Source organism: Eptesicus fuscus, chromosome 13 (genome assembly GCF_027574615.1).
Source record: "Eptesicus fuscus isolate TK198812 chromosome 13, DD_ASM_mEF_20220401, whole genome shotgun sequence".
NCBI classification, from domain to species: Eukaryota; Metazoa; Chordata; class Mammalia; order Chiroptera; family Vespertilionidae; genus Eptesicus; species Eptesicus fuscus.
This window is the reverse complement of record NC_072485.1, coordinates 66454370-66469656: the sequence shown is the minus strand read 5'-3', so window position 1 is coordinate 66469656 and position 15287 is coordinate 66454370. Positions and strand designations below refer to the sequence as shown.

The 15287-nt window shown below is 37.5% G+C and overlaps 1 protein-coding gene across 1 annotated transcript; it reads right to left on the bottom strand.

The window, feature by feature from the left end:
• Positions 1 to 5444: 5444 nt before the first annotated feature.
• Positions 5445 to 6389, bottom strand: LOC103304622 (olfactory receptor 5F1-like). The gene has a single exon (XM_054725508.1). It carries the CDS (start codon positions 6387 to 6389, stop codon positions 5445 to 5447), a length of 945 nt encoding a protein of 314 aa, XP_054581483.1.
• Positions 6390 to 15287: the final 8898 nt, after the last annotated feature.

Below are 15287 nucleotides of genomic sequence, written 5' to 3'. Positions count from 1 at the left end.
ATTTTGCACATACAGTTAGCTTAAGCTTGTAGAGATATAGATATTTCCCTCTCCAAAGGTTACAGGAGTTATTAGAAATGTTAATGAGCCTATTACCACATGAAAAATAAAACCCTTAGGTTAATATAATATAGTAAGTAGAGTGACTAAAGAAAGAGGAAAATTAGTGGAGAAACAGAGAAGCATTTGAAATTATGAAGCAATTGACCTTATTAAGCCTGTTATAAGGTTCCTCTGATTGCTGGTCTCAATCCAGGTACTCCACTTAAGTTTCTTCAACTGCAACAGATGTTCTCTACCAGCCCACATTCAAACTGCAAAGGATAAACATATTGCTGCCTTAGTCTCTCCCAGTCCCTGAAAGGTGTGTGATTTAACACAAATCCATTGTTTATTTCTCAAGACCACTCTGTTTATTCTACAATTCCAAAATTCATGCATTGCCTCCCAGAAATTTCTTGTGTACCTCAAGCCACAAAATAGTGCCCATTTCAAATACCCAATATTTTGGTTTCTATTGTATATTATAAGATGATTTTGTAGTTTTAAAAATGAACTAAATTGTTATTCTTGATACAAAGTACACAATCAAATTAGTGTCATGTAGTTGCAGACACAGTACCTGTCCACCGCAGTGAATAACAGCAAGAAATTTTATGAGCTTCCTTCCCCAGTGTCTTGCTCCTGCAGACTATTATTTTCTTTTTTCTTAGGGCTTCTTAGTTGGAGCTTAAAAAGAAAAAAGAAAAATTTCACTCTCTAAATGAAATGAAAGGCAGTGAACATTTGAGTTACTTACTAGTAAAAATGTGAGAATCCGACTGAGTCAATACATGTTGCTGCACTTTTATTTTGTTTTCCTGGAAGAGCATTGGGTGACCATGGGGACTATATTATAGTGTTTAATTGTGTAGTCAATCCTCTAACGGCAGAAACTCCCAGGCGCAAAATAAAATAAAATATAATCACACACAGTTGTGTGGAATCAAACATTGCATCATGAAGTGGTTCCTGACCTCTGAATCACCTTAAAGCCTTTTACCAATGTCAAAAAGAAATTGGCTATTTACATTGCCTCTCTCTTTGTATTTTTCGCCTTTTTCAATGGGTTGTAGTCTACTACCAAATTCTTTTTTTTTTAAATATATTTTATTGATTTTTTTTTACAGAGAGGAAGAGAGAGGGATAGAGAGCTAGAAACATCGATCAGCTGCCTCTTGCACACCCCCTACTGGGGATGTCCCGGCCACCAAGGTACATGTCCTTGACCGGAATCGAACCAGGGACCCTTGAATCCGCAGGCCGACGCTCTATCCACTGAGCCAAACCGGTTTCGGCTACTACCAAATTCTTATTCTTCCCTTTACCTATGTATTTTCTGTGTGTGTGCATGATGACTCAGTTTAAATTTCAATCCAATTCTTTTCCTGAGTGAAATTAATGGCAAGGAGCAACTAACTAAATGCATTGTATAGTGTTTAAAAAAATTATACCCTGATTAAATAGGACAATGAATAAGGAAATAAAATTACTTTTTTATTATTTTGAAATTGTGTGAGCGTATTGCAATTATTGTCCTTATCATAGAAGGGAATGATAGCACAGTTTTTCCAGAGCTAAATATGCAGGTAAAACCAGGTTGAATGAAGCACATTGGGTGTCCATATGCATGGAGAATCTACTGGCAGAGAGAACTCAACATGCATTGAGTTCTGTATTACACTTTCCCAATTAAATTCTTAATTATCTACATCAGTTTTTCAGAGAGGTATTATTATTTTTACATTTTTCAGATGAATAAAGCAAGACTTGACATTTCAATGGACGAACTGTTAAGAAGTGAAAAAAATTGACTTGAGTGCAGGCTTCAACAGAAGCATTAATACTCAACTATCTAATTTTTCTGTCTAGTTTCATTTTATCTCAGTTAGTCAGAAGGTTTTATATATATAACATACTAGAGGCCTGGAGCATGAAATTTGTGCATGGGTCGAGGCCTACACCCTCTCCTAATATGGACCCTTGGGTGATCTCCAACTGCCGGTTTAGGCCTGATCCATGCCTAAACTGGCATTTGGACATCCCTCTCGAAATCTGGGACAAATGGCTCCTAATCACTCTCTTGCCTGCCTGTGTAATCACCCCTAACCACTCGCCTGCCTGCCTGATCACCCCTAATCACTCTGCCTCCCTGCCTGATCGCCCCTAACCACCTCTGCCTTGGCCCCCACCACTGTGGTTTCATCCTGAAGGACATTCCAAATGACGTCCAGAAGTTTGTTTGGCTGTCTGATCCAATTAGCATATTATGCTTTTATTATTATAGATTATTATAGACTAGAGGCCTGGTGCATGAAATTTGTGCACGGGAGTGTCACTCATTCCAGCCTGCACCCTCTCCAATCTGGGACCCCTCCCACAATCCTGGACTGCTGGCTCTCAACTGCTCGCCTGCCTGCCTGCCGCCTGATTGCCCCTAACCGCTTCTGCCTGCCAGCCTGATCACCCCCTAACCACTCCTCTGCCAGCCTGCTTGAAGCCTAACTGCTCCTCTTTTGGCCAGATTGCCCCTAACTGCCCTCCCCTGCTGTCCTGGTCAGCCCTAACTTCCCTCCCTTGCAGGCCTGGTCCCCCCAAACTGCCCTCCCCTGCAGACCATGTCCCTTCCAACTGTCCTCCCCTGTCAGCCTGTTCACCCCTAACTGCTCTCCCCTGCTGGCCTGATCTCAACCCCAATGGCCCTCCCCTGCAGGCCTTATCTCACCCCCAACTGCCCTCCTATGCTGTCCAATTTAGTTCTGATTGGTCGGTATCTATGCCAGTTATGGTCAAATGCTCCGCCTCCTTGGCAGCCATTTGCTCCTCACAGTTCACCCAGATTTCATCCTGATTGGTCAGTTTCTATGCTATTCAGTGTCAAAAGCTCCGCCTCCTAGGCAGCCATTGGTTCCTCACAGGACACCCAGATTTGGTTCTGATTGGTTGGTTTCTATGCCAGTCAGCATCACAACAGGTCCTGATTAGAAATCAGGGGCTGATCAGCAGCGCTGGAGGAGGCCTGGAGAGAAATGGAGGCACGGCTGCTGGCCAAACTGGGAGAGAAAGATAGAGGCAAGTCCTGATCAAAATTTGCCACAGAGGCAATGGATCAGTCACTGCTTCTCTCTTCAGGCCTCTCTCTGGCCCTGATTCACAGCCCCCTCAGTAGTCAGTTTTGGGGCACTGCACCTGCAGCAGAAAGGGTGCCATGGCAACCCAGTGCTCAATGCAAGACAGACTTCCATTGGTCTAGCCTAGGTTGTTACCGGACATTACGACCCAGAGTTTTTATATATTAGGATAATACATATATACACATATGCATGTGCACAATATACATATATGTGTGTATTTTCTAGTAAATTTAATTTTCCTAACATCAGAGCATGTGGAGTTCTTGTGCTTCTAAAGAAAAAAATCTGTAACATCATGAAAGATACTGAATGGGGCAGGTGGGGAGGTAGAAGAAGGCAAAGTTGGGATAAATGATGATGGAAAAAGACTTTACTTGGCTGTGAACACACAATCTAATCTAATAATAGACAAATATGCAAATCGACCGCACCTTCGCTACACCTAAGCCACGCCCACCAGCCAAGCCACGCCCACCAACCAATCAGGACAAGTATGCAAATTACCCCAACAAAGATGGCGGCTAATTTGCATATCAAGACAGCGTTGAAAGAAGCCAAGAGCTGCAGAAGGGAGTAAAGCTTCTAAGAAGCAAGCAAGCCGGGGGGCAGGGGGGCAGGGGAAGAGAAGGGAGGAGCAAAGTCAGGGCCAGGGGCGAAGGGAAACGCGGGCAGGCTGGCGGAGAAGGCGGGGCGGGCAACAAGGGCGGAGCGGAGGCGGGGCCGGGGGCGAAGGGAAACGCAGGCGGGCTGGCGGAGAAGGCGGGGTGGGCGACAAGGGAGGAACAGAGGCGGGGTAGAGTGCAGCAGGAAATCCTATTGCAGGATTTTTCCTGCAATGGGAATGCTAGTATAATATATAGATGATGTATTATAGAATTATATATCTGAAGTCTATAACATTTTATTAAGCAATGCCACCCCAATAAATTCAATAAAAATAACAATGTAAAGGTATCATCATGGAGAAGTTGTATAAGGAATTTTCCTTCAAAAACTATAAATGTGGTTGTCTCTTTTTAGCAAGCCTGATCTCAGTTTCCTCCAGAATTCTACTAGACCAACTACTGTTTACCTTCCTATTAATAATGCTCAATTTTTCTTTTTAATTTTTTATAATTGATGAATAATTGACATATAACATTATTTAGTCCAAGGTGTAAAAGATAATTATTCAATATTTGTATATATTATGAAATGATCACCACAGTAAGTCTAGCTATCATCATCATTATACATATTACAACATTCTTTTTCCTTGTGATGAGTTTCATATATCTATACTCTTAGTAACTCTCAAATATGCAATACAGCCATATTAAGTATAGTTGCCATGCTGTAAATTACATTTTGCGAGTTATTTATTTTATAACTGTAAGTTGCACCTCTTAATCTGCTTAGCTTTAATATTGATATCAATTGATTATGTAGGCAATTGATAAGAGATTTCTATGAGCACATAATCCATGGGCCTATTGTAAAGAATATGTGTCCCATTCTTCCACTAAACATTGATCCCTCTCCTCTGCAACCATGCATTGATAAACACTATGCTGTAGCTGATTCTGTGTATATGTGGTTTTATGTGTATGTGTCAGTCCAATGAGAGAGAAAGGAAGTGAAGGGTTGGAAATTTTTAAGAAGGTGAGGAAATAGGAGAACTCTCATTGATGCATTCTAATCAGACATACATTTGCACAAACTCACACATTCTTTAAGAAATATCTATGTATATGGAAGAATAATGGAAATAGAAGCTGGAATTTACATTTTCAATTAAAACTACAGTTCTGAAATTTTATTTAAGCATCCTACCTGGGATAATTTGATATATTAAATGGAACTATGTTAAATTTAAAGCATTTTCTACATATGTAATATTTAACAGTCTTTACAAATCATACATGGTGAATAGTAATGCACAGGAAAAAGATATTTACACATTATTTTCTATGGCTAGTGTCATGTGATATTGTGACTTTTGTTGCATAATAATTTATACCTTTATTTCCCTAGGCAAGATTTTATTGCAATAGGCTTCATTTTTGAGGATTCAGTGAAGATGCAGAACGATTAGATATGGAAACAGGATCAGAAATAAGTTTTTAAATTTATCTTATACTTAGGTAAATTTAAGGTAATTGCCTTGTATGATATGTATACTTGAAAATTTCAGAACATAATTACTTAAAAATATTCTAATCAAAAACTGTAGCCTTGAACAAGCCTTTAAAAGGTCATTAAATATTCTACTTAGTTCAGAAAAATAAACAATCACAGAAATAGAGGCATCCTTTTCCTGGTGATTACATTCCACAAAGCCTTCTTCACTTCCTTATTCCTGAGGCTGTAGATCAGTGGGTTCAACATGGGGATCACCACTGTGTAGAACACGGAAGCCACTTTGTCCTGACCCAGGGAGTAGCTGGAACTAGGTCTCAGATAAGTATAGATGGCGGTGGAATAGAACAGAACTATGGCTGTCAGGTGAGAGACACATGTTGAGAAAGCTTTGTGCCTCCCCTCCCCTGAATGCATACGAAAGATGGAGAAGAGAATGTAACAATAAGAAGTGAGAATAACCAGCAGAGTCCCAACTATATTCACTCCAGCAGTAGTGGAAAAGATGCTTTCATTCAAGCGTGTGTCAGAACAGGAGAGCTTAAAGAGTGGAGGGCTGTCACAGAAGAAGTGCTGGATGACATTGGAACTGCAGAATGGCAGGCTGCTGATATAACTTGTGTCAACCATGGAGTTCAACAGTCCTGCTGCAAAAGCCCCTGCTGCCATTTTAAGGCAGACGGTCCTGGTCATGACCAAGGGGTACAGTAGAGGGTTGCATATGGCCACATACCGGTCATAGGCCATTAAGCCAAAGAGGATGCATTCAGTTGTGGCCAAGGCGATAAAGAAGTACAGCTGCAGAAAGCAGCCAGCAAAGGAGATGGTTTTCTTCTCTGACAATAAATCCACCAGCATCTTTGGGGTGATGTTAGAGGTACAACAAACGTCCACAAAGGACAGGTTAGCCAGGAAGAAATACATGGGTGTGTGGAGTCTGGAATCAGCCCTGATTAAGAGGATCATCCCAACATTCCCCCAAATTGTCAGTGTGTAAATGACAGAAAAGAGCAAGAAGAGGAAAATCTGTAGCTCCAGAGTGTCTGCTAATCCCAGCAGGATGAACTCCGTCACCAAAGTATAATTAGTTCTTGTCATTTATAACAAATATAAATGTTTTTTATTTGTTTAAGCTTGTATTTAGTTTAATGCTTTATTTTTAAAAATTTTATTAAAATAGTAGAAATGTTAATGAAGACATTCACACATGGAAAAAATTCCTGGGTTAATTAAGGCATGGTAAATAGAGTGACTGAACAAGTGGAATAATATTGGAGAAATGGAGAAGCATTTGAAATTATGAAGCTATTGCCTTTATTTAGGATGGCTGCAGGGCTCTCAAATAACTGGTCTAAATCCACGTCCTCCACTTAAGTTTCTTCAAATTCATCATATGTTGTTCTCTTTCAGCTCCCATATAAAATACAAAGGATACAAGTACTTCTGCTAAGTCTCTCTCAGTCTCTGAAAAGTATGTTAGTTTAACTCAAACGTATTTTTTTCTCAAGACCATTCTGCTTATTCATCAACTCCAAAATTCATGCATTGCCTCTCAGAAATTTCTTGTGTACCTAAAGCAGCAAAAATAGTGACATTTCAAATAACCAATATTTTGACTTCTATCATATCTTTAAGAATGATTTTGTACTGTTTTAAAGGTGAACTAAATATTTTTTCTTATTACAAAGTACACTAACAGATTAATGTGTAGTAGCAGACCCAGTACCTGTCCACGTCAGTGAATAAGAGCATGAAATCCTCAGGAGCTTCCTTCCATGGTGTCTTACTCATGTAGACTATTATTTTCTTCTTTATTAGGAATTCTCAGTTGGAGCTAAAATAGAAAAAAAAATCCATGTTTAAATAAAATAAAATGCAGTGACAATTTGAATGACCTATTTGTAAAAATTTGAGACTCCTGAGTAAGTACATGTTGCTGCACTTTTATTTTGTTTTTCTGGATGAGAATTGTGTGACCATGGGGACTAGATTGTAGGATTTAATTGTGAAGCCAATTCTCTGAAGGCAGAAACTCTGTCTCAACATAAAATAAAATTAGCTCACATGAAGCTATATGGAATCAAACATTGCATCATGAAGAGGTTCCTCATCTCTGTATTACCTTACAGACTTGTTTTCCAATGTGAAAACATTAATTGCCTACTTACATTCTCTCTCTCTCTTTCTCACTCCCTCTCTCTCTCATCTTATTTCCAATGGGTACATAACCCGCTACCAAATTATTATCCTTCCCTTTACCAGTATGTGTATGTGTAGGAAGGTAGGGTTTGGGGGGTTTGGTGGGTCTCTTTCTTTGTCTGAGTAAGTTTAACCTTCAATCTCACTCTGTTGTTCAGTGAAATTAATGAGGAGAAACTAAGTCCATCGTACAGTGTTTTAAAAAATTATATCGTGACTAAATAGGACAATGGATAGGAAAATCAAATTGCTTTTTTTATGATTTTGGAATTGTGTTCGCTTATTGCAATTATTGTCTGTGGTTCTTATCCTTAAAGGGGACGGTAGCACTGATTTTCAAGACCTACATATGCAAGTAAAACAAGGTTGAATAAAGCACATTGGGTGCCCATATGCAGGAAGAGTCTATGAGGAGAGAGAACTCCTAATGCATCAAGTTTTGTATTACACCTTTTCATTTAAATTCTCAATTAATTTTCTACACCAGTTTCTGAGGGAGGCATTATTATTTAAAACATTTTAGAGATGAATAAAGCATGGCTTCAAGCTATTAAATGACTTTGCAATAGATAAAATCTTAGAAAGTGGGAGAATTGAGTTGTTCTTCAACAGAAAGCATTCATAACCAGCTACCTAATTTTCCTGTCTGGTTTCATTTTATCTCAGTTACTTAGAAGATTATATGTAATATATGTATATATACAAACATATGGACACATATATATGAACTAGAGGCCCATGAAATTCGTGCATGGGGGGGGTGTCCCTCAGCCCAGCCTGTACCCTCTTCAATCTGGGACCCCTCAAGGGATGTCCAACTGCCCGTTTAGGCCCAATCCTGGTAGGATCAGCCCTAATTGGGCAGTCGGACATCCCTCTCACAGTCCAGGACTGCTGGCTCTTAACTGCTTCTGCCTGCCAGCCTGATCACACCTAACCACTCCCCTGCCTGCCTGATTGATGCCTAACTGCTCCCCTGCCAGCCCGTTTGCCCCTAACTGCCCTCCCTTACAGGCCTGGTCACCCCTAACTGCCCTCCCCTGCAGGCTTGATCGCCCCCAACTGCCCTCCCTTGTAGGCCTGGTCCCTCCCAACTGCCCTCCCCTGCTGGCCATCTTGTCGTGGCCATTTTGTGTCCACATGGGGGCAGGATCTTTGACCACATGGGGGCAGCCATCTTGTGTGTTGGAGTGATGGTCAATCTGCATATTACTCTTTCATTAGATAGGATAGAGGCCTGGTGCATGGGTGGGGGCCAGTTGGTTTGCCCTGAAGGGTGTCCTGGAACAGGGTAGGGGTTCCCTTGGGGCGTGGGGCAGCCTGGGAGAGGGACTGTAGTGGTTTGCAGGCTGGCCACGCCCCCCGGTGACCCAAGCGGAGGCCCTGGTATCTGGGATTTATTTATCTTCTACAATTGAAACTTTGTAGCCTGGAGCAGAGCCAAACCTTCTGCTTGCTTTGTGGCGGCAGCCATTTCTGTTGAGATTTATTTATCTTCTATAATTGAAACTTTGTAGCCTGGAGTGGAGGCCTGGGCCGGCCAGGGTGTGTGAAAAGCTTGGCTTCCTCCATTGCCTGGGGAAACCCAAGCCTCCCTCCTGCTCTCTCTGTGGCTGCAGCCATCTTGGTTGGGTTAATTTGCATACTCGCTCCTGATTGGCTGGTGGGCGTGGCTGGTGGGTGTAATGGAGTGATGCTTAATTTGCATATTACTATTTTATTAGATAGAATATATGTATATAAATGTGTATAGATATGTGTGTGTGTGAGTCCTCTACTAAATTATATCTAATCATTTGAGCAAGTGGAATCTTGTGCTTCTAAAGAAAGATCTGTAACATGAAAAATACTGCTAAAGAGTTGACTTGTAAAGATCCCATCATTGTATAATTAAAAACTACAATCTGATTGACATCTGTGCAAAATTCTATCTATCCATCTATATGTCTTTTTCTTCTGATTATCTTATGAGGTAATGCAGATTTTGACATTCTGAGAAGGTGCATAAGAGATAAATTTTAGTGTTCTGACAATTGTAGTCTCTTAACTGAATATAAATTCAGTATTAATTAAAGGGACTTTACAGTTTATAAGATGTAGGGTACGTTCTACATTTTTACATACTCCATTATTACTAAAAAAACCTACGTAAAATGGAGTTAGAAAGCATAATTATAAATGAGCTAAATATCTTTGTTAATCACTGACTTACCTGACAAAGATACATTCTTTTGTTGATTCAGATTTCCACATATCTTGATTTTGTTAGGTAAGATTGTTGTATACTCTAATTTAAATAATTTGGGGGGAGTTACAATGAGTCTTTTATTTTTTTCTTTATTTTACTTTATTTTTTCATCACTATCCCCCATACCTTCTTTCACCTCCATCCTTCCCTCCAATCATCACACTGTAGTCCATGTCCATGAGTTCTTTTTTTGCCCAACTCCCCCACTCCCCCAACCACCAACCCCCAACTATAGCTATCTGATAGTTTTCTGTCTATGAGTCTGTCTTTATTTTGCTTGTTAGTTCAATTTGTTTATTAAATTCCACATATGAGTGGAACCATATGGTACTTTTCTTTCTCTGACTGGCTTATTTCACTTAGCATAATGTTATCCAGGTCCATACATGCTATCACAAAGGTTAAAATATTCTCCCATTTTATGGCTGTGTAGTATTATATTGTGTAAATGTACCATAACTTTTTTATCGACTCACCTACTGATAGACACTTAGCTGCTTTTAAATCTTGGCTATTGTAAATCTTGGCTACAATGAACATAGGGGTGTTCATATATTCTTTCAAATTAGTGTGTTGGGTCTTTGGATGAATTCCCAGAAGTGGAATCACTGGATCATCAGGCAGTTCCATTTTTAATTTTTTGAGGTAACTCCAGACTGCTTTTCACAGGGGCTGCACCAATCTGCATTCCCACCAGCATTGCACAAGAGTTTCCTTTCCTCCACATCCTCACCAACACTTGTTGTTTGTTTATTTATTCATTATAGCCATTTTGACAGTTTGAGGTGATATCTCATTGTGGTTTTAATTTGCATTTCATTGATGATTAGTGACATTGAGCATATTTTTATATTTCTATTGGCCATCTGTATGTCCTCTTTGGAGAAGTGACTATTCAGTTCCTTTGCCAATTTTTTAATTGGATTGATTGATATTTGGTGTTGAGTTGTATAAGTTCTTTATACATTTTGGATATTAACCCTTATCATATATATTGGCCAATATGTTCTCGCATTCAGTGGGTTGTCTTTTCATTTTGTTGATGATTTCCTTTGCTGTTCAAAAACTTTTCTAGTTTGATGAAGTTCCATTTGTTTATTTTTTCTTTTGTTTCTCTTGCCCCAGGAGATATGTTAGAAAAAATATTGCTGTAGAGACAATAATATGAAAGGCAGAATATAGTGCTTACTTATAAAACTCTGCTCAGCCATATTAATAGGACATATTAATAATGGAATATAAATTTTCAGTTACTTGTTTATATTTTTCTTCATTTCTAAATGCACATGTGGGTTGCTTTTTTTATACAGAAAAATGAATAATATGTTGATGAATTAACTGTAATGTTGAGTTCTCTTGAGATTCAATAAGAAATAGCATAATTAGGAAATATTCTGATGCTGAGCCATATATTTTTCCCAACATAAAAGAAAGGAATTTTGCAAATTTCAAAGGGATTAATTACATTATAGTAAAAGAAGTTGGGGAGAATCTTCATATCTTTGTCATGTATTCATCAATTTTCTCTAAGATAATCATTGTTTATGGTACTTATCCCTCATTAACTATTATTCTGTACTCTTTTAATTTAAGCTAAAAAAATTCTCCAAAGATTTTTTTTTTTTTATAATGAGGTCCATTGGGCATTCACTTTGAATGGTGAGTCTGTCTCAAAAAGTGATAATATTAGCATTACAAATGTGTGGATAGTGTACAATCACTTTTAATGTTAGGTCATTTTTTGCAATTTAATGGTTAAAGTTTCTGACCTCATTGCTTGAATTTTTGTTCTAAAAATTTATCATTGCAAATGTTATTTTTTCCTATGTTTCTTTATGTCAATGGTACAGGGTAAACCAAATACTTTCAATTTGTATTTAAGACTAAGAAAGGTTAGAGATATTTACTTTAGGATTATGTAAGACAATGATGTCTAATGTTGCTAATTGTTGGTAGAAAATCAATGGAGGGAGCAGCTAGAGGAGGAAAGAAAAACAAAATAAAAACTTAAAACTTTAAGGAATAAACTCATGTAAAAGAGTAAAATAAAAATTATGAGAATAAAATAGCTTGCCTGGATTGCTAAATATAATATAAAAGTTAGTTGCATTTTTTCATCACTGCAGAACATATTTAGAATTCAATGTTTAAAAGGTTAACACTAATCATATACAAGGTCCTCAGGAAAATAGATCTAGCAATAAAAACTCATAATGTATGGAGATTATAAAACATCATTAAAATATTTTAAATAAATAACACAAATAGTTACACTATGTTTATGAGGATGACTCCAAATTTCAAAGATATGTTTTATAAAACTGGTCTGTAAGTACAACACAACTATATACAAAGCTTTATTAATGTTTTAAATGTGAAAGACTAAGGGTAATATTTTTGTGGAATTGTTCTAACATGCTGTTGAGTCTGCTCTAACTTCTGGGAACCCTATGAATGAGTGGTGTCCATGCAGTCCTATCCTCAACACCCCTGCTCAGTGAATCGAGATTCATGCCTATGGCTTTCTTTGTGGAATCAATCCCTATCATATTTGGTATTCCTCTTCTTCCACTGCCTTCTATATTTTCCAGCATTATTTTCTTTTCTCAAGAACCCTGCCTTCTCCCAATGTGTCTGTAGTAGGACAGCCTCAGTTTTGTCACTTTGTCTCCAGAATATTTCAGGCTTAATTGATTTAGGATCCACTTGTTTATCTTCCTGGGGGCCCAGGGTACCCATAGAGCTCTCCTCCAAAGCCATATTTCAAATGAATATTTTTTTTTCTTATCAGCCTTCTTCTCTGTCCAACTTTCACATGTGAACATAGTAATTGGGAATTATATGTGTTAACTCAGAACAAAAAATGAAAAAATATGTAGGCGTTATTAATGTCATTATACAAAGGAAAGGCTACCAATGAAGTAAGTGTAAGACTGAGTGATGAATAGAGTGTAGAGATTGTTTACACATTAATGAAAATTTAACATATAGTATAGGGTGCCATTCAAGATGAATGGAGGACACATGTTAAAAAACTAAACATTGGGGGAAAATAGGCTGTCTTCATTCAATAAAGAAAAGATCTCTACCTAATACAATGACAAAAAAAAAATCTCAGATGTGCTAAAGATGTAAATATCTGTCATCCACACTATCTTGGAAAAAAAGAAGTTAAGTGTCTGACTATAACAAGTGTTAGCAAGGAAATGGAACTTGAGGTCTTATGTGCTATTGTTGAGAGTATAAATATAAACAAGAAATTGGAGAAAATAGTTTGTTATGTTTTAAAGTTGAACATATGTATATATATATATAAGTAATGCCACATCCTATGATACACCTGATGGATTCTTGTATTGTGTCTTGAGTGACATGGAAAGTAACATTCATATCACCAGTGGTCATAACAGAAGATAACAATTTAATTATGACACATTAAAGAAATAGAATACTACAAAATTGTGAAATTAAAGAGTGCAGGAATACATATGAATATAGTAGAATGTTAGAAACACAATATTGAAGAAAAACACAAATAATACAGAAGGTAAACTGTGTATGATATTACATTCCTAACATTAAAAATAGGTTTTAAAAATATGGTTTTAGGAATATAGGTAAATTAATTTTTAAAAGTTAAACAAGGGAATAATGAAAAATACAGAAGAGTGGTTATCACTGTCAAGGATGCAGGGTAATTGAATGATCACAGAGAACTTTCAATTATAGCAATAATGATTTTTTAAAAATTTATTTTGGGAGATGAATTTATTTGTGCTCACTTTGTTTTCTAATTTATATATCTACTTTATATTTGTTGAATGAACTGAAATTTATGTTTTACATAATCCTATATAATAAAAGGCTAATATGCAAAATGACCAGTAGCTATGATGCACACTGACCACCAGGGGGCAGACAATGAAGGAGCTGCTTCCTGGTGGTCAGTGTGCCAGAAGCCAGGTGAGTGCAGTGGCAGTAGCGGGAGCCTGTCCCGCCTCTGTGGAATTCCTCGAGGGCTCCTGGACTGCCAGAGGGTGCAGGCAGGGCTGAGGGACCCCCCCTCCCCTGAGTGCACGAATTTTGTGCACTGGGCCTCTATTATAATAATAAAGAATTAAAACAAAAATACTAGGGGAAAAAATTTTAATTTTGTGCTAGTGTCTGAGATTCCCAAGACCACCATCAGCTTCAATGATTGACCAGGGCTCACAAGATTCAAAAGAGCCTTTATATGTATGGTTATATTTTATTAGAATTAAGAAATAGATTAAAATTGGCAAAGGAAATAGATTTGTAGGGCAGTGTCCAAGAGAAACCAGGCATCCAGTTCTATGAGTTATGTCCCAGTAGAACCACACAGACAGAACTTAATTCTCCCAGCATTCCTGGTTGGTGATGACAGTTTTATTACAAATAAGCCTTATTTTTTAGGATGACGTATCACCAACCAGAAATGCTTAATCAAGATCTGGTGTTCAGGTTTTTACTGAGAGTCAGTACATAGACATGGAAGGCTCACATAAGAGTTCTTGGTTACTTAGTCTTCAACTGCTCCACCCTGATCAAACTAATATAGCCCAACCCAAAGCCCTGGAATACAAAAACAGGCATTCACCATGAGTCACATCATTAGCATAAACTGTTACCTGTGGGCCCCAGGATACAAAGATGTTCTTATCAGGTAGGATATTCCAAGATTTCAAAGGTTCTCTCAGGAGCCAGTGAAAGTCCAGTCCTGAAGACCTTGGAATATGCACAGTTTTAGCAGCTGGTTGAGTTAACCATTTCCTGCACAGTATATGCACATATTTAGTGCAGGTCTCCATCTGTTAATAATATCATGGTTTGGGGTTGTTTATTTGCATCTATGCTGTTGTTGAATATTGATTCTTTGAGTCCATATAATTTGTTGGCTGACTTTTTTAACTTTGTGACATTCACAGTTTTTGAAATTAGTCTCCATTTGGACTTACTTAATCACTAATGAAATATTGACCAAAATAAACCCCAAAGGCATACATTTCAAACTTCTTTCATTAATTTTAATAAGTTAATCACTCAAAAAACATTGAGTAAAGCAAAACATTGATTGATATCTGTATATTTAGGGAATGTGGTAACATTCAACATTCAAGTGAAATAAAAGACTGGAAAATTAGAAAACCAGAAAGCAACAGAGATAATATAGCAAAAGGCAACACAATTTACATTCATAACAGAGGGTTTAATACATATTCTCAGATTTAAATAAACAAAGAATGATAGAATCACACTCAATATAATAATTAAAAGTCTCAGTATTTAACTCTTTAATTTTTTAAGTTAAAGAAAAAATATTTGGAATGTCTCTTGCTATTTTTATGTTATATTGTGACTTTTGTTTCTAAATTCTCAATACCTTCCTTTCCCTAGGTAAGTTTTATTACAAATAAATCTTATTTTTAGGTTGCCCATGAAGATACAAAATTGTTAGATGAAAGTTTCATGATCTTATACAAGTTACATGAATAATACAGAGCATAATTACTTGGAAAATATTCTAATGA

Excerpts from the sequence above, each read along its gene's own strand:
- LOC103304622 (XM_054725508.1), bottom strand. The coding sequence starts at position 6,389 with ATGACAAGAACTAATTATACTTTGGTGACGGAGTTCATCCTGCTGGGA.